General features: G+C 56.6%; 1 protein-coding gene across 1 annotated transcript; it reads right to left on the bottom strand.

Moving 5' to 3' along the window:
• Window positions 1–2,385: 2,385 nt before the first annotated feature.
• On the bottom strand, window positions 2,386–23,723 carry LOC142908064 (uncharacterized). Its single transcript, XM_076058237.1, has 9 exons — window positions 23,712–23,723; window positions 20,311–20,489; window positions 17,411–17,556; window positions 16,621–16,706; window positions 13,765–13,968; window positions 11,306–11,447; window positions 10,327–10,484; window positions 9,848–9,958; window positions 2,386–7,797 (listed from the first exon to the last, which is right to left on the bottom strand). Exons 1-9 carry the CDS (start codon window positions 23,721–23,723, stop codon window positions 2,521–2,523), a joined length of 6,315 nt encoding a protein of 2,104 aa, XP_075914352.1. The 3' UTR covers window positions 2,386–2,520.
• Window positions 23,724–23,792: the final 69 nt, after the last annotated feature.

The raw sequence follows: 23,792 nt of genomic DNA, 5'->3' as shown, positions 1-23,792 counted from the left end.
CATGACCACGATAGGCAGCCTGAACAATGATGGCAGCTTCACGTAGCCTGAGGAACGACCGTCTCTCTCTCTGCCCCTCCCGGTGAGCCCTGTACCACGCCTGGATCTTGGTAGCTGCTTCATGCTTTCTGAGTAAAGCTCTCCTAGACACGTAACCACGGTAGGCGGCTTGCAGAACGACGGCACCTCTACGTAGCTCAAGGAACAACCGTCTGTCCGCTCGGCCTACCTGGTGAGCCCTGTACCACTGCTGGACAGCCACGCTGGCTCCCCGCATGGCCAGGAACTTGAGTCTCTTGCTGCTGCCCCGGTACCACGCCTGGATCTTGGTAGCTGCTTCATGCCTTCTAAGTAGAGCTCTCCTAGACACGTGACCACGATAGGCGGCTTGCAGAACGACGGTAGCTCCACGTAGCCTGAGGAACGACCGTCTTTCATCTCGGCCCGCACGGTGAGCCCTGTACCACCCCTGGATCTTCGTAGCAGCTTCACGTCTCTTGTGAAGATCTCTCCTCGACCGATGTCCACGATAGGCGGCCTGCAGAACGATGGCAGCTCCACGTAGCTCAAGGAACGACCATCTGTCCGCTCGGCCAGCACGGCGAGCCCTGTACCACGCCTGGATCTTGGTAGCTGCTTCATGCCTTCTAAGTAGATCTCTCCTTGACACGTGACCACGGTAAGCAGCCTGAACAACGATGGCAGCTTCACGTAGCCTGAGGAACGACCGTCTGTCTGCTCGGCCTACCTGGTGAGCCCTGTACCACTGCTGGACAGCCACGCTGGCTCGCCGCATGGCCAGGAACTTGAGTCTCTTGCTGCTGCCCCGGTACCACGCCTGGATCTTGGTAGCTGCTTCATGCCTTCTAAGTAAAGCTCTCCTACACACGTGACCACGATAGGCGGATTGCAGAACGACAGCAGCTCCACGTAGCCTGAGGAACGACCGTCTCTCTCTCCGCCCCTCCCGGTGAGCCCTGTACCAACCCTGGATCTTGGTAGCAGCTTCACGTCTCTTGCGAAGATCTCTCCTTGACACGTGACCACGGTAAGCAGCCTGAACAACGATGGCAGCTTCACGTAGCCTGAGGAACGACCGTCTGTCCGCTCGGCCCGCACAGTGAGCCCTGTGCCACCTCTGGATCTTGGTAGCGGCTTCACGTCTCTCGTGAAGATCTCTCCTCGACCGATGTCCACGATAGGCGGCCTGAAGAACGATGGCAGCTTCACGTAGCCCGAGGAACGACCGTCTGTCCGCTCGGCCTACCTGGTGAGCCCTGTACCACTGCTGGACAGCCACGCTGGCTCCCCGCATGATCAGGAACTTGAGTCTCTTGCTGCTGCCCCGGTACCACGCCTGGATCTTGGTAGCTGCTTCATGCCTTCTAAGTAAAGCTCTCCTACACACGTGACCACGATAGGCGGATTGCAGAACGACAGCAGCTCCACGTAGCCTGAGGAACGACCGTCTCTCTCTCCGCCCCTCCCGGTGAGCCCTGTGCCACCCCTGGATCTTGGTAGCTGCAACATGCCTCCTCAGCAACTCCCTCCTGGACGCCTGTCCACGATAGGAGGCCTGAAGAATGATGGCAGCTTGACGTAGCCTGAGGAACGACCGTCTCTCTCTCCGCCCCGCACGGCGAGCCCTGTACCATGCCTGGATCTTGGTAGCAACTTCACGTCTCTTGTGAAGATCTCTCCTTGACACGTGACCACGGTAAGCAGCCTGAACAACGATGGCAGCTTCACGTAGCCTGAGGAACGACCGTCTGTCCGCTCGGCCTACCTGGTGAGCCCTGTACCACTGCTGGACAGCCACGCTGGCTCCCCGCATGGCCAGGAACTTGAGTCTCTTGCTGCTGCCCCGGTACCACGCCTGGATCTTGGTAGCTGCAACATGCCTTCTAAGTAGAGCTCTCCTAGACACGTGACCACGGTAGGTGGCTTGCAGAACAACGGTAGCTCCACGTAGCCTGAGGAACGACCGTCTCTCTCTCCGCCCCTCCCGGTGAGCCCTGTACCACCCCTGGATTTTGGTAGCTGCTTCACGTCTCTTGTGAAGATCTCTCCTTGACACGTGACCACGGTAAGCAGCCTGAACAACGATGGCAGCTTCACGTAGCCTGAGGAACGACCGTCTGTCCGCTCGGCCTACCTGGTGAGCCCTGTACCACTGCTGGACAGCCACGCTGGCTCCCCGCATGGCCAGGAACTTGAGTCTCTTGCTGCTGCCCCGGTACCATGCCTGGATCTTGGTAGCTGCTTCATGCCTTCTTAGTAAAGCTCTCCTTGATGCCTGTCCACGATAGGCGGCCTGAACAACGATGGCAGCTTCACGTAGCCTGAGGAACGACCGTCTTTCATCTCGGCCCGCACGGCGAGCCCTGTACCACGCCTGGATCTTGGCGGCGGCTTCCCGTCTCTTGCGAAGATCTCTCCTCGACCGATGTCCACGACAGGCGGCCTGCAGAACGACGGCAGCTCCGTGCAGCCTGAGGTAGGCGCGTCTCTCCGCTCGGCCTACCAGGCGAGCCCTGTGCCACTCCTGGAGATCTCGGCAGCGTGAGAGGAATCCCCGACGCCCCTCCTCCTCCTCCTCCTCCTCGTCCACGGAGTCCGAGCCGTGGTCGGGCCGAGTGCCGAGGGCCGAGGGCAGCTCCTCCCGAGGCACCTCGAGCCACTCCACGTGCCCCCAGCCGTCCGCTCCGTCGACCAACACCCAGGCCGCTCCCTTCCCACGGCCGCGCGCAAAATCCTCCTCGTCCTCTGGCTGGAGACGCGGCTGCCCTTCCCGCAGGCCGACGTCACGTGACGCAAGACTGCTGCTGCCCCGCGGAAAGTCTTCACACGGCGGCTGCCCTTCCCGTAGGCCGACGTCACGTGACGCAAGACTGCTGCTGCCCAGCGGAAAGTCTTCACAGGGCGGCTGCCCTTCCCGTAGGCCGACGTCATGTGACGCAAGACTGCTGCTGCCCCGCGGAAAATCTTCACACGGCGGCTGCCCTTCCCGCAGGCCGACGTCACGTGACGCAAGACTGCTGCTGCCCAGCGGAAAGTCTTCACACGGCGGCTGCCCTTCCCGTAGGCCGACGTCACGTGACGCAAGACTGCTGCTGCCCCGCGGAAAGTCTTCACACGGCGGCTGCCCTTCCCGTAGGCCGACGTCACGTGACGCAAGACTGCTGCTGCCCAGCGGAAAATCTTCACACAGCGGCTGCCCTTCCCACAGATCAACGTCCTCTTGAGACAGACGCCTGCTGCCCTGAAGATCGCCGCCATCTTGAGACAGACGCCTGCTGACCTGAAGATCGCCGCCATCTTGAGACAGACGCCTGCTGACCTGAAGATCGCCGCCATCTTGAGACAGACGCCCCTGAATATCACCGCCATCTTGAGACAGACGCCGCTGAAGATCGCCGCCATCTTGAGACAGACGCCTGCTGACCTGAAGATCGCCGCCATCTTGAGACAGACGCCTGCTGACCTGAAGATCGCCGCCATCTTGAGACAGACGCCTGCTGACCTGAAGATCGCCGCCATCTTGAGACAGACGCCTGCTGACCTGAAGATCGCCGCCATCTTGAGACAGACGCCTGCTGACCTGAAGATCGCCGCCATCTTGAGACAGATGCCTGCTGACCTGAAGATCGCCGCCATCTTGAGACAGACGCCTGCTGACCTGAAGATCGCCGCCATCTTGAGACAGACGCCTGCTGACCTGAAGATCGCCGCCATCTTGAGACAGACGCCTGCTGACCTGAAGATCGCCGCCATCTTGAGACAGACGCCTGCTGACCTGAAGATCGCCGCCATCTTGAGACAGACGGCCCTGAAGATCACCGCCATCTTGAGACAGACGCCTGCTGACCTGAAGATCGCCGCCATCTTGAGACAGACGCCTGCTGCCCTGAAGATCGCCGCCATCTTGAGACAGACGCCCCTGAAGATCGCCGCCATCTTGAGACAGACGCCTGCTGACCTGAAGATCGCCGCCATCTTGAGACAGACGCCTGCTGACCTGAAGATCGCCGCCATCTTGAGACAGACGGCCCTGAAGATCGCCGCCATCTTGAGACAGACGCCTGCTGACCTGAAGATCGCCGCCATCTTGAGACAGACGCCTGCTGACCTGAAGATCGCCGCCATCTTGAGACAGACGCCTGCTGACCTGAAGATCACCGCCATCTTGAGACAGACGCCTGCTGACCTGAAGATCGCCGCCATCTTGAGACAGACGGCCCTGAAGATCACCGCCATCTTGAGACAGACGCCTGCTGACCTGAAGATCGCCGCCATCTTGAGACAGACGCCTGCTGACCTGAAGATCACCGCCATCTTGAGACAGACGCCTGCTGACCTGAAGATCGCCGCCATCTTGAGACAGACGGCCCTGAAGATCACCGCCATCTTGAGACAGACGCCTGCTGACCTGAAGATCGCCGCCATCTTGAGACAGACGCCTGCTGACCTGAAGATCGCCGCCATCTTGAGACAGACGCCTGCTGACCTGAAGATCGCCGCCATCTTGAGACAGACGCCCCTGAAGATCACCGCCATCTTGAGACAGACGCCTGCTGACCTGAAGATCGCCGCCATCTTGAGACAGACGCCTGCTGACCTGAAGATCACCGCCATCTTGAGACAGACGCCTGCTGACCTGAAGATCGCCGCCATCTTGAGACAGACGCCTGCTGACTTGAAGATCGCCGCCATCTTGAGACAGACGCCTGCTGACCTGAAGATCGCCGCCATCTTGAGACAGACGCCTGCTGACCTGAAGATCGCCGCCATCTTGAGACAGACGCCTGCTGACCTGAAGATCGCCGCCATCTTGAGACAGACGCCCCTGAAGATCGCCGCCATCTTGAGACAGACGCCTGCTGACCTGAAGATCGCCGCCATCTTGAGACAGACGCCTGCTGACCTGAAGATCACCGCCATCTTGAGACAGACGCCTGCTGCCCTGAAGATCGCCGCCATCTTGAGACAGACGCCTGCTGACCTGCCCGCCGCCATCTTGAGACAGACGCCTGCTGACCTGAAGATCGCCGCCATCTTGAGACAGACGCCTGCTGACCTGCCCGCCGCCATCTTGAGACAGACGCCTGCTGACCTGAAGATCGCCGCCATCTTGAGACAGACGCCTGCTGACCTGAAGATCGCCGCCATCTTGAGACAGACGCCTGCTGACCTGAAGATCGCCGCCATCTTGAGACAGACGCCTGCTGACCTGAAGATCTCCGCCATCTTGAGAAAGACGCCTGCTGACCTGAAGATCGCCGCCATCTTGAGACAGACGCCTGCTGACCAGAAGATCGCCGCCATCTTGAGACAGACGCCTGCTGACCTGAAGATCGCCGCCATCTTGAGACAGACGCCTGCTGACCTGCCCGCCGCCATCTTGAGACAGACGCCTGCTGACCTGAAGATCGCCGCCATCTTGAGACAGACGCCTGCTGACCTGAAGATCGCCGCCATCTTGAGACAGACGCCTGCTGACCTGAAGATCGCCGCCATCTTGAGACAGACGCCTGCTGACCTGAAGATCGCCGCCATCTTGAGACAGACGCCCCTGAATATCACCGCCATCTTGAGACAGACGCCGCTGAAGATCGCCGCCATCTTGAGACAGACGCCTGCTGACCTGAAGATCACCGCCATCTTGAGACAGACGCCTGCTGACCTGCCCGCCGCCATCTTGAGACAGACGCCTGCTGACCTGAAGATCGCCGCCATCTTGAGACAGACGCCTGCTGACCTGAAGATCGCCGCCATCTTGAGACAGACGCCTGCTGACCTGAAGATCGCCGCCATCTTGAGACAGACGCCTGCTGACCTGAAGATCGCCGCCATCTTGAGACAGACGCCTGCTGACCTGAAGATCGCCGCCATCTTGAGACAGACGCCTGCTGACCTGAAGATCGCCGCCATCTTGAGACAGACGCCTGCTGACCTGAAGATCGCCGCCATCTTGAGACAGACGCCTGCTGACCTGAAGATCGCCGCCATCTTGAGACAGACGCCTGCTGACCTGAAGATCGCCGCCATCTTGAGACAGACGCCTGCTGACCTGAAGATCGCCGTCATCTTGAGACAGACGCCTGCTGACCTGAAGATCGCCGCCATCTTGAGACAGACGCCTGCTGACCTGAAGATCGCCGCCATCTTGAGACAGACGCCTGCTGACCTGAAGATCGCCGCCATCTTGAGACAGACGCCTGCTGACCTGAAGATCGCCGCCATCTTGAGACAGACGCCTGCTGACCTGAAGATCGCCGCCATCTTGAGACAGACGCCTGCTGACCTGAAGATCGCCGCCATCTTGAGACAGACGCCTGCTGACCTGAAGATCGCCGCCATCTTGAGACAGACGCCTGCTGACCTGAAGATCGCCGCCATCTTGAGACAGACGCCTGCTGACCTGAAGATCGCCGCCATCTTGAGACAGACGCCTGCTGACCTGAAGATCGCCGCCATCTTGAGACAGACGCCTGCTGACCTGAAGATCGCCGCCATCTTGAGACAGACGCCTGCTGACCTGAAGATCGCCGCCATCTTGAGACAGACGCCTGCTGACCTGAAGATCGCCGCCATCTTGAGACAGACGCCTGCTGACCTGAAGATCGCCGCCATCTTGAGACAGACGCCTGCTGACCTGAAGATCGCCGCCATCTTGAGACAGACGCCTGCTGACCTGAAGATCGCCGCCATCTTGAGACAGACGCCTGCTGACCTGAAGATCGCCGCCATCTTGAGACAGACGCCTGCTGACCTGAAGATCGCCGCCATCTTGAGACAGACGCCTGCTGCCCTGAAGATCGCCGCCATCTTGAGACAGACGCCTGCTGACCTGAAGATCGCCGCCATCTTGAGACAGACGCCTGCTGACCTGAAGATCGCCGCCATCTTGAGACAGACGCCTGCTGACCTGAAGATCGCCGCCATCTTGAGACAGACGCCTGCTGACCTGAAGATCGCCGCCATCTTGAGACAGACGCCTGCTGACCTGAAGATCGCCGCCATCTTGAGACAGACGCCTGCTGACCTGAAGATCGCCGCCATCTTGAGACAGACGCCTGCTGACCTGAAGATCGCCGCCATCTTGAGACAGACGCCTGCTGACCTGAAGATCGCCGCCATCTTGAGACAGACGCCTGCTGACCTGAAGATCGCCGCCATCTTGAGACAGACGCCTGCTGACCTGAAGATCGCCGCCATCTTGAGACAGACGCCTGCTGACCTGAAGATCGCCGCCATCTTGAGACAGACGCCTGCTGACCTGAAGATCGCCGCCATCTTGAGACAGACGCCTGCTGACCTGAAGATCGCCGCCATCTTGAGACAGACGCCTGCTGACCTGAAGATCGCCGCCATCTTGAGACAGACGCCTGCTGACCTGAAGATCGCCGCCATCTTGAGACAGACGCCTGCTGACCTGAAGATCGCCGCCATCTTGAGACAGACGCCTGCTGACCTGCCCGCCGCCATCTTGAGACAGACGCCTGCTGACCTGAAGATCGCCGCCATCTTGAGACAGACGCCTGCTGCCCTGCCCGCCGCCTTCACGAGGCTGGGAGAGGCTCCTGCTGCTCCTGTTGCTGCTGCTGCTCCTGCTGCTCCTGTTGCTGCTGCTGCTGCTGCCGCCGCCCAGGGGTCCACCTTGCCGCTGCCCCTCCCCCCGCCGCTCGGGGGCGTGGGGGGGGCGTGGGGGGGTGCGTGGGGGGGGGCGGCCCGGAGTTGACGTTGCAGGAAGCTGCGACCTGCCCTCTGCAGAACGCCGGCAGCTCGCTGAGTCTTCTAGAGACGTCGTGGGGGAGGGGGGAGGGAGGGAGGGGGGAGGGAGGGGGGAGGGAGGGGGAAGGAGGGAGGGAGGGGGGGAGGGAGGGAGGGAGGGAGGGGGGAGGGGTTTCAGCGTCTCAAACTCCTCCTCTGAGTGAGCAGTAATCACCGGCATACAGAACGTGGTTGACCAATTGGGAGCATTCCCTTGACCACACTCAGGCATAGATCACTCCCATTGAACACACACACAGACACACACAGACACACACACACACGTACGTACCCACACAAACCCACACACACACAAAGACAAAGATCCCCCGTATAGCCTTAACAGACTGTAGGGGCAAGTGCTGTTAGCGAGCACCTATGAAGGCCGGAACGGTACACGAGGGGGGTGGGTGGCCAGCACCACGCCCGACCGCCTTTGTCTCCCCAGTGGCGATGTTTACACACCGCACCAGGTACTCATTTGAGGCTGAGTCGACCTAGGGGAGGCCCGGGACCGGTTCAGATAATCGTCACTGGTGTTGGCCGTGAGCGGGAATCGAACCCGGGTCGCCAGGTTCATAGCGCAGCGTAGCGCTAACCGCTACACTATCGCTCCCCACTCACACAAACACACACACGTACACACACACACACACGTACCCACGCACACACACAGACACACGTACACACACACACACACTCACACACGTACACACACACGTACCCACGCACACACACACGTACCCACGCACACACACAGACACACGTACACACACACACACTCACACACGTATCCACACACACACACTCACAACAGTACACACACACACACTCACACACTCACACACGTACACACACGTACCCACACACACTCACAACAGTACACACACACACACTCACACACGTACACACACGTACCCACACACACACACACATACGTACCCACGCACACACACAGACACACGTACACACACACACGTACACACACACACACTCACACACACGTACCCACACACACACTCACACACACGTACCCACACACACACGTACTCACAAACACACAGGTACCCACACACACGTACTCACACACACACGCACCCACGTGTGTACGTGTGTGAGTACGTGTGTGTGTGAGTGTACCTGGTGCAGCCTGTGTCTCCTTGAAGAAGTCGTGCTGCACGGCACTCCACAGACTCATCCACACACGTACACACACACAGGTATACACACACACACGTACACACACACACACGTACACACACACACACACGTACACACACACGTACACACACATACACACACACGTACACACACACACACGTACACACACACACGTACACACACACACACACGTACACACACACAGGTACACACACACACGTACACACACACACGTACACACACACACACGTACACACACACAGGTACACACACACACACACGTACACACACACACACGTACACACACACAGGTACACACACACACACGTACACACACACAGGTACACACACACACACACGTACCCACACACACACGTACACACACACACGTACCCACACACACAGGTACACACACACACACGTACACACACACAGGTACACACACACACACGTACACACACACAGGTACACACACACACACACACGTACCCACACACACACGTACACACACACGTACCCACACACACACGTACACACACACAGGTACACACACACACACGTACACACACACACACACACGTACACACACACAGGTACACACACACGTACACACACACGTACACACACGTACACACGTGTGTGTGTGTGAGTGTACCTGGTGCAGCCTGTGTCTCCTCCAGGCAGCTTGAAGAAGTCGTGCTGCACGGCACTCCACAGACTCATCCACACACGTACACACACACGTACACACACACAGGTACACACACACACACACGTACACACACACAGGTACACACACACACACGTACACACACACAGGTACACACACACACACAGGTACACACACACACACGTACACACACACACACACGTACACACACGTACACACACACGTGTGTGTGTGTGAGTGTACCTGGTGCAGCCTGTGTCTCCTCCACGCAGCTTGAAGAAGTCGTGCTGCACGGCACTCCACAGACTCATCCAGGAGGCGGGCGCAGAGGAAGCTGACAAACACCACCAGCACCTGGTCAGGGGGTCAGGGGGTCAGGGGGTCAGGGGGTCAGGGGGTCAGGGGGTCAGGGGGTGGGTGGGTGAGTAAGTGTTTGAGTGAGTGGGCGGGTGAGCGAGTGGGTGAGTGTGAGTGAGTGAGCGTGTGGGTGAGTGAGTGAGTGAGTGGGTGAGCGAGCGGGTGGGTGAGTGGGTGGGTGAGTGAGTGGGCGAGCGAGTGGGCGAGCGAGTGAGTGAGCGAGTGGGTGAGTGAGTGGGCGAGTGAGTGGGTGAGCGAGCGAGTGGGTGAGTGAGTGAGTGGGTGAGCGAGTGAGCGTGTGAGCGAGCGAGTGAGCGAGCGAGCGAGCGAGTGGGCGAGCGAGTGGGAGGGTGAGCGAGGGGCACCTTCTTCTCCGGGATGGTGTTGGCCACATCGTCAGGGTGCAACATGCTTGGGATGCCGCCCAGCTGTGAGGCAGCCCTTGCCGCTAGACGCACGTTGTGTACCGCGTTGTGCTGTAGCTGCAGCTGCTGCTGCTGATGCTGCTGATGCTGCTGCTCTGCTTAGTGGGAGGTGGGAGACAGAGGGGGGGACAGGGGGTGAGGTGTTAAGTGTGAGTAAGTTTGCGTGTTCAAGTGTGTGAGTGGGTAGGTGGGTAGGTGGGTGGGTGGGTGGGTGAGTGGGTGGGTAGGTGAGTGGGTGGGTGGGTGCGTGTGTGAGTGGGTGAGTGGGTGAGAGTGTAAGAGAGTGAGTGAGAGAGTGTGTGAGTGAGTGTGTGAGTGGGTGGGTAGGTGAGTGGGTGAGTGTAAGAGAGTGAGTGAGTGTGTGAGTGAGTGAGTGGGTGGGTGAGTGGGTGGGTAGGTGAGTGGGTAGGTGAGCAGGTGGGTGAGTGGGTGGGTGAGTGAGTGGGTGAGTGAGTGAGTAGGTGAGCGAGCGAGTGAGTGAGTGGGTGAGTGAGTGGGCGAGTGTGTGAGTGAGTGTGTGAGTGGGTGGGTAGGTGAGTGGGTGAGTGTAAGAGAGTGAGTGAGTGAGTGTGTGAGTGAGTGGGTGGGTAGGTAAGTGGGTGGGTAGGTGAGTGAGTGAGTAAGTGAGTGAGTGAGTGGGTGAGTGAGTGGGTGGGTAGGTGAGTGGGTAGGTGAGCGGGTGGGTGAGTGGGGTGGGTGGATGAGTGAGTGGGTAAGTGAGTGAGTGGGTGACTGAGTGAGTGAGTGGGCGAGTGTGTGATTGAGTGAGTGGGTGGGTGGGTAGGTGAGTGGGTGGGTAGGTGAGTGGGTAGGTGAGTGGGTGGGTGGGTGGCCTGGCACAAGCGTCGTGGTGACGTCACCACCACTTAGTGGCGAATGGCGGTTGTTGTTGTTGTTGCTGTGTGTATAATCCACTCACCATCGTCCCAGGCCGTGGTGAGTGTGGTGGTGAGTGTGGTGAGGGCGTGGATGGACGAGGCTGGAACGAGCTCGGGGTGGTAGTAGTGGATCAGCCAGCAGAGCGCCCGGCCGTCAGAGAGAGACACGGAGAGGTTGTCTACCTGTGATGCACACACACATACACACGTACATATACACACAAACGTACACACACGTACACAAACGTACACACACGTACACACACACACGTACACACACACATATACACACACGTACATACACATACACACAAACACGTACATACACACACACAAGTACACGTACATACACACACACACAAACACGTACATACACACACACACAAGTACACGTACATACACACACACACACGTACACACATACACACACACGTACACACATACACACACACGTACACACATACACACATACACACACACGTACACACATACACACACACGTACACACATACACACACACGTACACACATACACACACGCGTACACAAACACACGTACATATACACACACGCGTACACAAACACACGTACATATACACACACAAACACACACACACACACGTACATACACACACGTACATATACACACGTACACACACACACGTACACACACACACACGTACACACGTACATACACACACACACGTACATACACACACACACGTACATACACACGTACATATACACACACACGTACACACACGTACATATACACACACGTACACACACATACACACGTACACACGTACATACACGTACACACACACACACATACACACACACACGTACATATACACACGTACACACACACACGTACACACACACACGTACATACACATACACACAAACACGTACATACACACACACACACAAGTACACGTACATACACACACACAAACACGTACATACACACACACACAAGTACATACACACACACACAAGTACACGTACATACACACACACGTACACACATACACACACACGTACACAAACACACACACACGTACACACACACACACACATACATATACACACACAAACACACACACACACGTACATACACACACGTACATATACACACGTACACACACACACGTACACACACACACGTACATACACACGTACATACACACGTACATATACACACACACGTACACACACGTACATATACACACATACATACACACGTACATACACGTACACACACACACACGTACATATACACACGTACACACACACACGTACATACACACATACACACACACACACGTACACACACACACGTACATATACACACGTACACACACACACGTACATACACACACACGTACATACACACACACGTACATACACACACACGTACACACACGTACATATACACACACATACATACACACGTACATATACACACACACATGTACATACACACACACGTACACACAAACAAAGACAAAGATCCCCCATATAGCCTTAACAGACTGTAGGGCCAAGTGCTGTTAGCGAGCACCTATGAAGGCCGGAACGGTACACGAGGGGGTGGGTGGTCAGCACCACGCCCGACCGCCTTTGTCTCCTCAGTGGCGATGTTTACACACCGCACCAGGTACTCATTTGAGGCTGAGTCGACCTAGGGGAGGCCCAGGACCGGTTCAGATAATCGTCACTGGTGTTGGCCGTGAGCGGGAATCGAACCCGGGTCGCCAGGTTCATAGCGCAGCGTAGCGCTAACCACTACACTACCGCTCCCCACCACACATACACACACACACGTACACAGACACACACGTACACACGTACATACACACACACATATACACACACACACACGTACATATACACACACGTACATACACACACACGTACATACACACACGTACACACACACCTACCCACCCACTCAGCCACTCAGCCACTGACCCACTCACCCACTGACCCACTCACCCACTCACTCACCCACTGACCCACTCACTCACTGACCCACTCACTCACTGACCCACTCACTCACTCACCCACTGACCCACTCACTCACTGACCCACTCACTCACTGACCCACTCACTCACTGACCCACTCACTCACTCACTCACCCACTGACCCACTCACCCACTCACCCACTGACCCACTCACACACCCACTCACCCACTGACCCACTCACTCACCCACTCACCCACTCACTCACTGACCCACACACACACTCACCCACTGACCCACTCACTCACTCACCCACTGACCCACTCACTCACTGACCCACTCACTCACTCACCCACTGACCCACTCACTCACTCACCCACTGACCCACTCACCCACTGACCCACTCACTCACTCACCCACTGACCCACTCACCCACTCACCCACTGACCCACTCACACACCCACTCACCCACTGACCCACTCACCCACTGACCCACTCACACACCCACCCACTCACCCACCCACCCACTCACCTTCACTCCGTATCTCCCACACACGGCCCTGCACCACTGCAGTAGCAGTGACACCTCCTCCACCTCCTCCTCCTCCACCTCCTCCACCTCCACCTCCTCCTCCTGCACCTCCTCCTGCACCTCCTCTCTGCCGGCTGCTGCTGAGTGCAGCTGCAGTCGTTCAATCTCCTTCCTGAGACGCGCCTTGTCCAGCAAAACCCTCACCTGGGACAGGGCAACGGGGGAGGAGTGAGAGTGAGAGAGTGTGTGGGTGTCTGTGAGTGTCTCTGTGTGTGAGTGTCTGTGTGTGAGTGTCTGTGTGTGAGTGTCTGTGTGTGAGTGTCTGTGAGTGTCTCTGTGTGTGTCTGTGAGTGTGTCTGTGTGTGAGCGAGTGTGAGTGTCTGTGAGTGTCTGTGTGTGTGAGTGTCTCTGTGTGTGAGTGTCTGTGTGTGTGTGTCTGTGTGTGTGTGTCTGTGTGTGAGTGTCTGTGAGTGTCTCTGTGTGAGAGTGTCTCTGTGTGTGAGTGTCTGTGAGTGTCTCTGTGTGAGAGTGTGTGTGAGTGTCTCTGTGTGAGAGTGTCTGTGAGTGTGTGTCTCTGTGTGTGTCTGTGTGTGTGTGAGTGTCTCTGTGTGTGAGTGTCTGTGTGTGTGTGTCTGTGAGTGTCTCTGTGTGTGAGTGTCTGTGTGTGAGTGTCTGTGAGTGTGTGTGAGTGTGTCTGTGAGTGTGTCTGTGTGTGAGCGAGTGTGAGTGTCTGTGAGTGTCTGTGTGTGTGAGTGTCTCTGTGTGTGAGTGTCTGTGTGTGTGTGTCTGTGTGTGTGTGTCTGTGTGTGAGTGTCTGTGAGTGTCTCTGTGTGAGAGTGTCTCTGTGTGTGAGTGTCTGTGAGTGTCTCTGTGTGAGAGTGTGTGTGAGTGTCTCTGTGTGAGAGTGTCTGTGAGTGTGTGTCTCTGTGTGTGTCTGTGTGTGTGTGAGTGTCTCTGTGTGTGAGTGTCTGTGTGTGTGTGTCTGTGAGTGTCTCTGTGTGTGAGTGTCTGTGTGTGAGTGTCTGTGAGTGTGTGTGAGTGTCTCTGTGTGTGAGTGTCTGTGAGTGTGTGTGAGTGTCTCTGTGTGTGAGTGTCTGTGAGTGTCCCTGTGTGTGTCTGTGAGTGTCTGTGAGTGTCTGTGTGTGAGTGTCTGTGAGTGTGTGTGAGTGTCTCTGTGTTTGAGTGTCTGTGTGTGAGTGTCTGTGAGTGTGTGTGAGTGTCTCTGTGTGTGAGTGTCTGTGAGTGTGTGTGAGTGTCTCTGTGTGTGAGTGTCTGTGAGTGTCTCTGTGTGTGAGTGTCTGTGTGTGAGTGTCTGTGAGTGTGTGTGAGTGTCTTTGTGTGTGAGTGTCTGTGTGTGAGTGTCTGTGAGTGTCTCTGTGTGTGAGTGTCTGTGTGTGTGTCTGTGAGTATCTGTGAGTGTCTCTGTGTGTGAGTGTCTGTGTGTGAGTGTCTGTGAGTGTGTGTGAGTGTCTCTGTGTGTGAGTGTCTGTGAGTGTCCCTGTGAGTGTCTGTGAGTGTCTCTGTGTGTGAGTGTGAGTCTGTGTGTGAGTGTCTGTGAGTGTATGTGAGTGTCTCTGAGTGTCTGTGAGTGTCTGTGTGAATGTCTCTGTGTGAGTGTCTCTGTGTGAGTGTGAGAGTCTGTGTGTGAGTGTCTGTGTGAGTGAGTGTGAGTGTCTGTGAGTGTCTCTGTGTGTGAGTGTCTGTGAGTGTCTGTGAGAGTGTCTGTGAGTGTCTCTGTGTGTGAGTGTGAGTCTGTGTGTGAGTGTCTGTGTGTGAGTGAGTGTGAGTGAGTGTCTGTGAGTGTCTGTGTGAGTGTCTGTGAGTGTCTCTGTGTGTGAGAGTCTGTGTGTGTGAGTGTCTGTGAGTGTCTCTGTGTGTGTCTGTGAGTGTCTGTGAGTGTGTGTCTGTGAGTGAGAGTCTGTGTGTGTCTGTGTGTGAGTGTCTCTATGTGAGTGTCTGTGTGTAAGTGTCTCTGTGTGTGTCTCCGTGTGAGTCTCCGTGTGAGTCTCCGTGTGAGTCTCTGTGTGAGTCTCTGTGAGTGTCTCTGTGAGTGTCTCTGTGTGTGTCTCTGTGTGTGTCTCTGTGTGTGTCTCTGTGTGTCTCTGTGAGTGTCTCTGTGTGTGTCTCTGTGAGTGTCTCTGTGTGAGTCTCTGTGTGTGTCTCTGTGAGTGTCTCTGTGAGTGTCTCTGTGAGTGTCTCTGTGTGTGTCTCTGTGAGTGTCTCTGTGTGAGTCTCTGTGAGTGTCTCTCTGTGTGTCTATGTGTCTCTGTGTGTGTCTCTCTGTGTGTCTATGTGTCTCTGTGTGTGTCTCTGTGTGTGTCTCTGTGTGTGTCTCTGTGTGTGTCTCTGTGTGTGTCTCTGTGTGTGTCTCTGTGTGTGTCTCTGTGTGTGTCTCTGTGTGTGTCTCTGTGAGTGTCTCTGTGTGAGTGTCTCTGTGTGAGTGTCTCTGTGTGTGTCTCTGTGAGTGTCTCTGTGTGAGTGTCTCTGTGTGAGTGTCTCTCTGTGAGTGTCTCTGTGTGCGTCTCTGTCTCTGTGTGTGTCTCTGTGAGTGTCTCTGTGTGCGTCTCTGTCTCTGTGTGTGTCTCTGTGAGTGTCTCTGTGTGAGTGTCTCTGTGTGTGTGTCTCTGTGTCTCTGTGTGTGTCTCTCTGTGTGTCTATGTGTCTCTGTGTGTGTCTCTGTGAGTGTCTCTGTGTGTGTCTCTGTCTCTGTGTGAGTCTCTGTGTGTGTCTCTGTGTCTCTGTGAGTGTCTCTGTGTGTGTGTCTCTGTGTGTCTCTCTGTGTGTCTATGTGTCTCTGTGTGAGTCTCTGTGAGTGTCTCTGTGTCTCTGTGTGTGTCTCTGCGAGTCTTCAGCCACCTGGAAATGCAGAACGAGCTGCCACAACAGAGCGAGGGTCTTCTCCCTGTGGCCATTGACGACATCCCTAGACTCGATCTGTCTCCCTGCAGAGACAAAGATCCCCCAGGTAGCCTCTAACAAGACTGTAGGGGCAAGTGGCTGTTAGTAGCAAAGACAAAGATCCCCCAGGTAGCCTCTAGCAGGGCTGTAGGGGCAAGTGGCTGTTAGTAGCAAAGACAAAGATCCCCCAGGTAGCCTCTAGCATGGCTGTAGGGGCAAGTGGCTGTTAGTAGCAAAGACAAAGATCCCCCAGGTAGCCTCTAGCAGGGTGTAGGGGCAAGTGCTGTTAGTAGCACAAAGACAAAGATCCCCCAGGTAGCCTCTAGCAGGGTGTAGGGGCAAGTGCTGTTAGTAGTAGCGAGTAGCAGCAGCAGCGTCTGTGAGGGCTACCGGCACTGTGGCTACATTCACCCCGTCAACCACCCACCCACTCACCCACCCGCTCAACCACTCGCTCACCCACTCACCCACCCACTCACCCACCCACTCACTCACCCACCCACCCACCCACCCACTCACTCACCCACCCACCCACTCACTCACCCACCCACCCACCCACTCACCCACCCACCCACCCACCCACTCGCCCCGCCACTCACTCACCCACCCACCCACCCACTCACCCACCCACAGACCCACCCACCCACCCACTCACCCACCCACCCACCCACTCACTCACTCACCCACCCACCCACCCACCCACTCACCCACCCACCCACTCATCCACCCACCCACCCCACCCACTCACCGTGTGAGTCTGTGAGCCTCACCCCACACAGTGTCAGTGCTCTGAGTGCCAGGTCCACGTTGTGGATCTTGTTGAGCCGAGACTCCGCAGGGACCCTGAGCTGGGGGCACAGCGACACCTGTCCACTCAGCAGCTCCACCAGCCTCCTGGTGACACAGGGTGACACACAGGGTGACACACAGGGTGACACACAGGGTGAGTGAGTGAGTGAGTGACACCTGTCCACTCAGCAGCTCCACCAGCCTCCTGGTGACACAGGGTGACACACAGGGTGACACACAGGGTGACACACAGGGTGACACACAGGGTGAGTGACACACAGGGTGACACAGGGTGACACACAGGGTGAGTGAGTGAGTGAGTGACACCTGTCCACTCAGCAGCTCCACCAGCCTCCTGGTGACACAGGGTGACACACAGGGTGACACAGGGTGACACACAGGGTGACAAACAGGGTGAGTGAGTGGGTGACACCTGTCCACTCAGCAGCTCCACCAGCCTCCTGGTGACACAGGGTGACACACAGGGTGACACAGGGTGACACACAGGGTGACACACAGGGTGAGTGAGTGGGTGACACCTGTCCACTCAGCAGCTCCACCAGCCTCCTGGTGACACACAGGGTGACACAGGGGGTGACACAGGGGGTGACACACAGGGTGACACACAGGGTGACACACAGGGTGACACAGGGTGACACACAGGGTGAGTGACACACAGGGTGACACAGGGTGACACAGGGGGTGACACACAGGGTGACACACAGGGTGACACACAGAGTGACACACAGGGTGACACACAGAGTGACACACAGGATGACACACAGAGTGACACACAGGGTGACACACAGAGTGACACACAGGATGACACACAGGGTGACACAGGGTGACACACAGGGTGACACACAGGGTGACACACAGGGTGACACACAGGGTGACACACAGGGTGACACACAGGGTGACACACAGGGTGATACAGGGTGAGTGACACCTGTCCACTCAGCAGCTCCACCAGCCTCCTGATGACACACAGGGTGACACACAGGATGACACACGGGGTGACACAGGGTGACACACAGGGTGACACACAGGGTGACACAGGGTGACACATAGGGTGACACAGGGTGAGTGAGTGAGTGAGTGGGTGGGTGGGTGGGTGAGTGAGTGGGTGAGTGGGTGGGTGAGTGAGTGAGTGAGTGGGTGGGTGAGTGAGTGGGTGAGTGGGTGAGTGAGTGAGTGGGTGAGTGGGTGGGTGGGTGGGTGAGTGAGTGGGTGAGTGAGTGAGTGGGTGGGTGAGTGGGTGAGTGGGTGGGTGGGTGAGTGAGTGGGTGGGTGAGTGAGTGAGTGGGTGAGTGAGTGAGTGTGTGGGTGAGTGAGTGAATGAGTGGGTGGGTGGGTGGGTGAGTGAGTGGGTGAGTGAGTGGGTGGGTGAGTGAGTGGGTGGGTGAGTGGGTGGGTGGGTGAGTGAGTGGGTGGGTGAGTGAGTGAGTGGGTGGGTGAGTGAGTGAGTGGGTGGGTGAGTGAGTGAGTGGGTGGGTGAGTGGGTGGATGGGTGAGTGAGTGGGTGGGTGAGTGAGTGAGTGGGTGAGTGTGTGAGTGTGTGTATGAGTGTATGAGTGTGAGTGGGTGCGTGTGTGAGTGAGTGTATGAGTGTGTGAGTGTGTGTGTGTGATTGAGTGTATGTGTGAGTGAGTGTGTGAGTGTATGAGTGTATGAGTGAGTGAATGAGTGAGTGTGAGTGAGTGTATGAGTGAGTGTGTAAGTGAGTGTGTGAGTGAGTGTGAGTGTGTGAGTGTGTGTATGAGTGAGTGTATGAGTGTGAGAGTGAGTGTGTGAGTATGAGTGAGTGAGTGTATGAGTGAGTGTGTGAGTGAGTGTATGAGTGAGTGTATGAGTGTGTGTATGTGTGGGTGAGTGTGAGTGAGTGTATGAGTGAGTGAGTGAGTGTGATTGAGTGAGTGTATGAGTGAGTGTATGAGTGAGTGTATGAGTGAGTGAGTGTATGAGTGAGTGAGTGTGAGTGTAAGTATGTATGAGTGAGTGTGAGTGTATGAGTGAGTGTGAGTGTATGAGTGTGTATGAGAGTGTGTAAGTGTGAGTGTGTAAGTGAGTGTATGAGTGAGTGTATGAGTGAGTGTATGAGTGAGTGTATGAGTGAGTGAGTGTATGAGTGTGTGAGTGAGTGTGTGAGTGAGTGTGTGAGTGAGTGAGTGAGTGTGAGTGAGTGAGTGTGTGTGAGTGTGTGAGTGAGTGTGTATGAGTGTGAGTGAGTGTGTAAGTGAGTGTGTGAGTGAGTGTGTGAGTGTGTAAGTGAGTACACTACAAAGTGTAATGTGCACGACGTAGCAGTGTGTGTGGCGTACGGTTCAGCGTGCGTAGCACGTAACGTGGTGTACAGTGCTGTACAGTGCGTTACTGTACAGCACAGTGATCCACTCCCCCCCCCCCCGTGAGTCTGACGTCACGGCGTAGGCCCCGCCCACAGGCGGTGTACAGCGCGGTACAGTGCTGTACAGTGCAGTACAGTGTTGTGCGGTGCTGTGCAGTGTTGTACAGTGCAGTACAGTGTTGTACCGTGCTGCAGTGCTGTACAGTGTGCTACTGTGCGGCACAGTGAGCCACGCACGTGAGTCTGACATCACGGCGTAGGCCCCGCCCACAGGTGGTGTACAGTGCGGTACAGTGGTGTACAGTGCGGTACAGTGTTGTACAGTGCGGTACAGTGTTGTACGGTGCTGTGCAGTGTTGTGCGGTGCTGTGCGGTGCTGTACAGTGCGGTACAGTGCTGTACAATGCTGCAGTGTTGTACAATGTGGTACGGTGTTGTACAGTGTGGTACAGTGTTGTACAGTGCTGCAGTGCTGTACAGTGCGCTACTGTACGGCACAGTGAGCCACGCACGTGAGCCTGACGCCACAGCGGAGGTCGGTCCCCAGGTTGTGGACTCTGAACGCAAACTCGCTCAGGGCTCCTTGACGATGCTGCAGGGAGAAGCCGAGGGAGACGAGGCGGCGACAGAGATCCCCCACGCACGCAGACACGTGGTCCCGGCTCACAGCGAGAACCAGCTCCCTGGTGCTCTACACAGAGAGACACACAGAGAGAGAGAGAGACACAGTGAGAGACACACACACAGTGAGACACAGGGAGAGGAGGCGGCGACAGAGATCCCCCACGCACGCAGACACGTGGTCCCGGCTTACAGCGAGAACCAGCTCCCTGGTGCTCTACACAGAGAGACACACAGAGAGAGAGAGAGACACAGTGAGAGACACACACACAGTGAGACACAGGGAGAGGAGGCGGCGACAGAGATCCCCCACGCACGCAGACACGTGGTCCCGGCTCACGGCGAGAACCAGCTCCCTGGTACTCTACACAGAGAGACACACAGAGAGAGAGAGAGAGACACAGTGAGAGACACACACACAGTGAGACACACAGTGAGACACAGGGAGAGGAGGCGGCGACAGAGATCCCCCACGCACGCAGACACGTGGTCCCGGCTCACAGCGAGAACCAGGTCCCTGGTACTCTACAGAGAGACACACAGAGAGACACACACAGTGAGACAGACACACAGAGAGACAGAGGGAGAGGAGGCGGCGACAGAGATCCCCCACGCACGCTGACACGTGGTCCCGGCTCACAGCGAGAACCAGCTCCCTGGTGCTCTACAGAGAGACACACAGTGAGACACAGTGAGACGTGGTCCCGGCTTACAGCGAGTACTAGGTCCCTGGTACTCTACACACAGAGAGAGAGACACACAGAGAGACACAGTGAGACACACAGAGAGACACACACAGTGAGACACAGGGAGACACACAGAGTGAGAGAGACAGAAACACACAGTGAGACACAGTGAGACACAGTGAGACGTGGTCCCGGCTTACAGCGAGAACCAGCTCCCTGGTACTCTACACACAGACACACAGAGAGAGAGACACACACAGTGAGACACACACAGAGACACACACAGAGACACAGTGAGACACACACAGTGAGAGAGACACACACAGAGAGACAGAGGGAGAGGAGGCGGCGACAGAGATCCCCCCACGCACGCAGACACGTGGTCCCGGCTTACAGCGAGAACCAGGTCCCTGGTGCTCTACAGAGAGACACACAGAGAGAGAGAGAGACACAGTGAGACACACACACAGTGAGATACAGGGAGAGGAGGCGGCGACAGAGATCCCCCACGCACGCAGACACGTGGTCCCGGCTCACAGCGAGAACCAGGTCCCTGGTGCTCTACACACAGAGAGACAGAGACACACAGTGAGAGACACACACAGTGAGACACAGTGAGACACACAGAGAGACACACACAGAGACACAGTGAGACACACAGAGAGACACAGAGACACAGGGAGAGGAGGCGGCGACAGAGATCCCCCACGCACGCAGACACGTGGTCCCGGCTCACAGCCAGGACTAGCTCCCTGGTACTCTACACACAGAGAGAGAGACACACAGAGAGACACAGTGAGACACACAGAGAGACACACACAGTGAGAGAGACACACACAGAGACACACACAGAGAGACAGAGGGAGAGGAGGCGGCGACAGAGATCCCCCACGCACGCTGACACGTGGTCCCGGCTTACAGCGAGTACCAGCTCCCTGGTGCTCTACAGAGAGACACACAGTGAGAGAGACACAGAGACACAGTGAGACACAGTGAGAGGAGGCGGCGACAGAGATCCCCCACGCACGCTGACACGTGGTCCCGGCTCACGGCGAGAACCAGGTCCCTGGTACTCTACACACAGAGAGACACAGCGAGAGAGACACAGTGAGACACAGGGAGAGGAGGCGGCGACAGAGATCCCCCACGCACGCAGACACGTGGTCCCGGCTTACAGCGAGAACCAGGTCCCTGGTGCTCTACAGAGAGACACACAGAGAGAGAGAGAGAGACACAGTGAGAGACACAGAGAGAGACACAGGGAGAGGAGGCGGCGACAGAGATCCCCCACGCACGCAGACACGTGGTCCCGGCTCACAGCGAGAACCAGCTCCCTGGTACTCTACACACACAGAGACACACACAGTGAGACACACACAGTGAGACACACACAGAGACACACAGAGAGAGACACAGGGAGAGGAGGCGGCGACAGAGATCCCCCACACACGCGGACACGTGGTCCCGGCTCACGGCGAGAACCAGGTCCCTGGTACTCTACACACACACAGAGAGACACACACAGTGAGACAGACACAGTGAGATACACAGAGACACACACAGAGACACACAGGGAGAGGAGGCGGCGACAGAGATCCCCCACGCACGCTGAGACGTGGTCCCGGCTCACAGCGAGAACCAGCTCCCTGGTACTCTACACAGAGAGAGACACAGAGACACACACAGTGAGACACACACAGAGACACAGTGAGACACACACAGTGAGACAGAGGGAGAGGAGGCGGCGACAGAGATCCCCCACGCACGCTGAGATGTGGTCCCGGCTCACAGCCAGTACTAGATCCCTGGTACTCTACACACAGAGAGACACAGAGAGACACACAGAGACACACAGAGACACAGTGAGACACACACAGACACACACAGAGACACACACAGAGACACAGTGAGACACACACAGAGACACAGTGAGACACACACAGACACACACAGAGACACACACAGAGACACAGTGAGACACACACAGAGACACAGTGAGACACACACAGACACACACAGAGACACACACAGAGACACAGTGAGACACACACAGTGAGATACACAGTGAGACACACAGAGACACACACAGTGAGACACAGTGAGACACACACAGACACACACAGTGAGAGAGAGACACAGTGAGACACAGGGAGAGGAGACGGCGACAGAGATCCCCCACGCACGCTGACACGTGGTCCCGGCTCACAGCGAGTACCAGATCCCTGGTACTCTACACAGAGACACACACAGTGAAAGAGACACAGTGAGACACACAGAGACACAGGGACACACACAGTGAGACACAGCGAGACACAGTGAGACGTGGTCCCGGCTTACAGCGAGTACCAGGTCCCTGGTACTCTACACAGAGACACACACAGTGAGACACACACAGTGAGAGAGACACACACAGAGAGACAGAGGGAGAGGAGGCGGCGACAGAGATCCCCCACGCACGCAGACACGTGGTCCTGGCTTACAGCCAGTACCAGATCCCTGGTACTCTACACAGAGACACACACAGTGAGAGACACATAATGAGACACACACAGAGACACACACAGTGAGAGAGACACACACAGAGACACAGTGAGACACACAGAGACACAGTGACACATGGTCCCGGCTCACGGCCAGTACCAGGTCCCTGGTACTCTACACAGAGAGACAGAGACACACAGTGAGAC

The sequence above is a fragment of the Petromyzon marinus genome (assembly GCF_048934315.1).
Source record: "Petromyzon marinus isolate PM22_M1 ecotype Great Lakes invasive population chromosome 68 unlocalized genomic scaffold, UKy_Petmar_22M1.pri1.0 chr68_unloc.2, whole genome shotgun sequence".
NCBI classification, from domain to species: Eukaryota; Metazoa; Chordata; class Hyperoartia; order Petromyzontiformes; family Petromyzontidae; genus Petromyzon; species Petromyzon marinus.
This window is presented reverse-complemented; position numbering and strand designations above follow the sequence as displayed.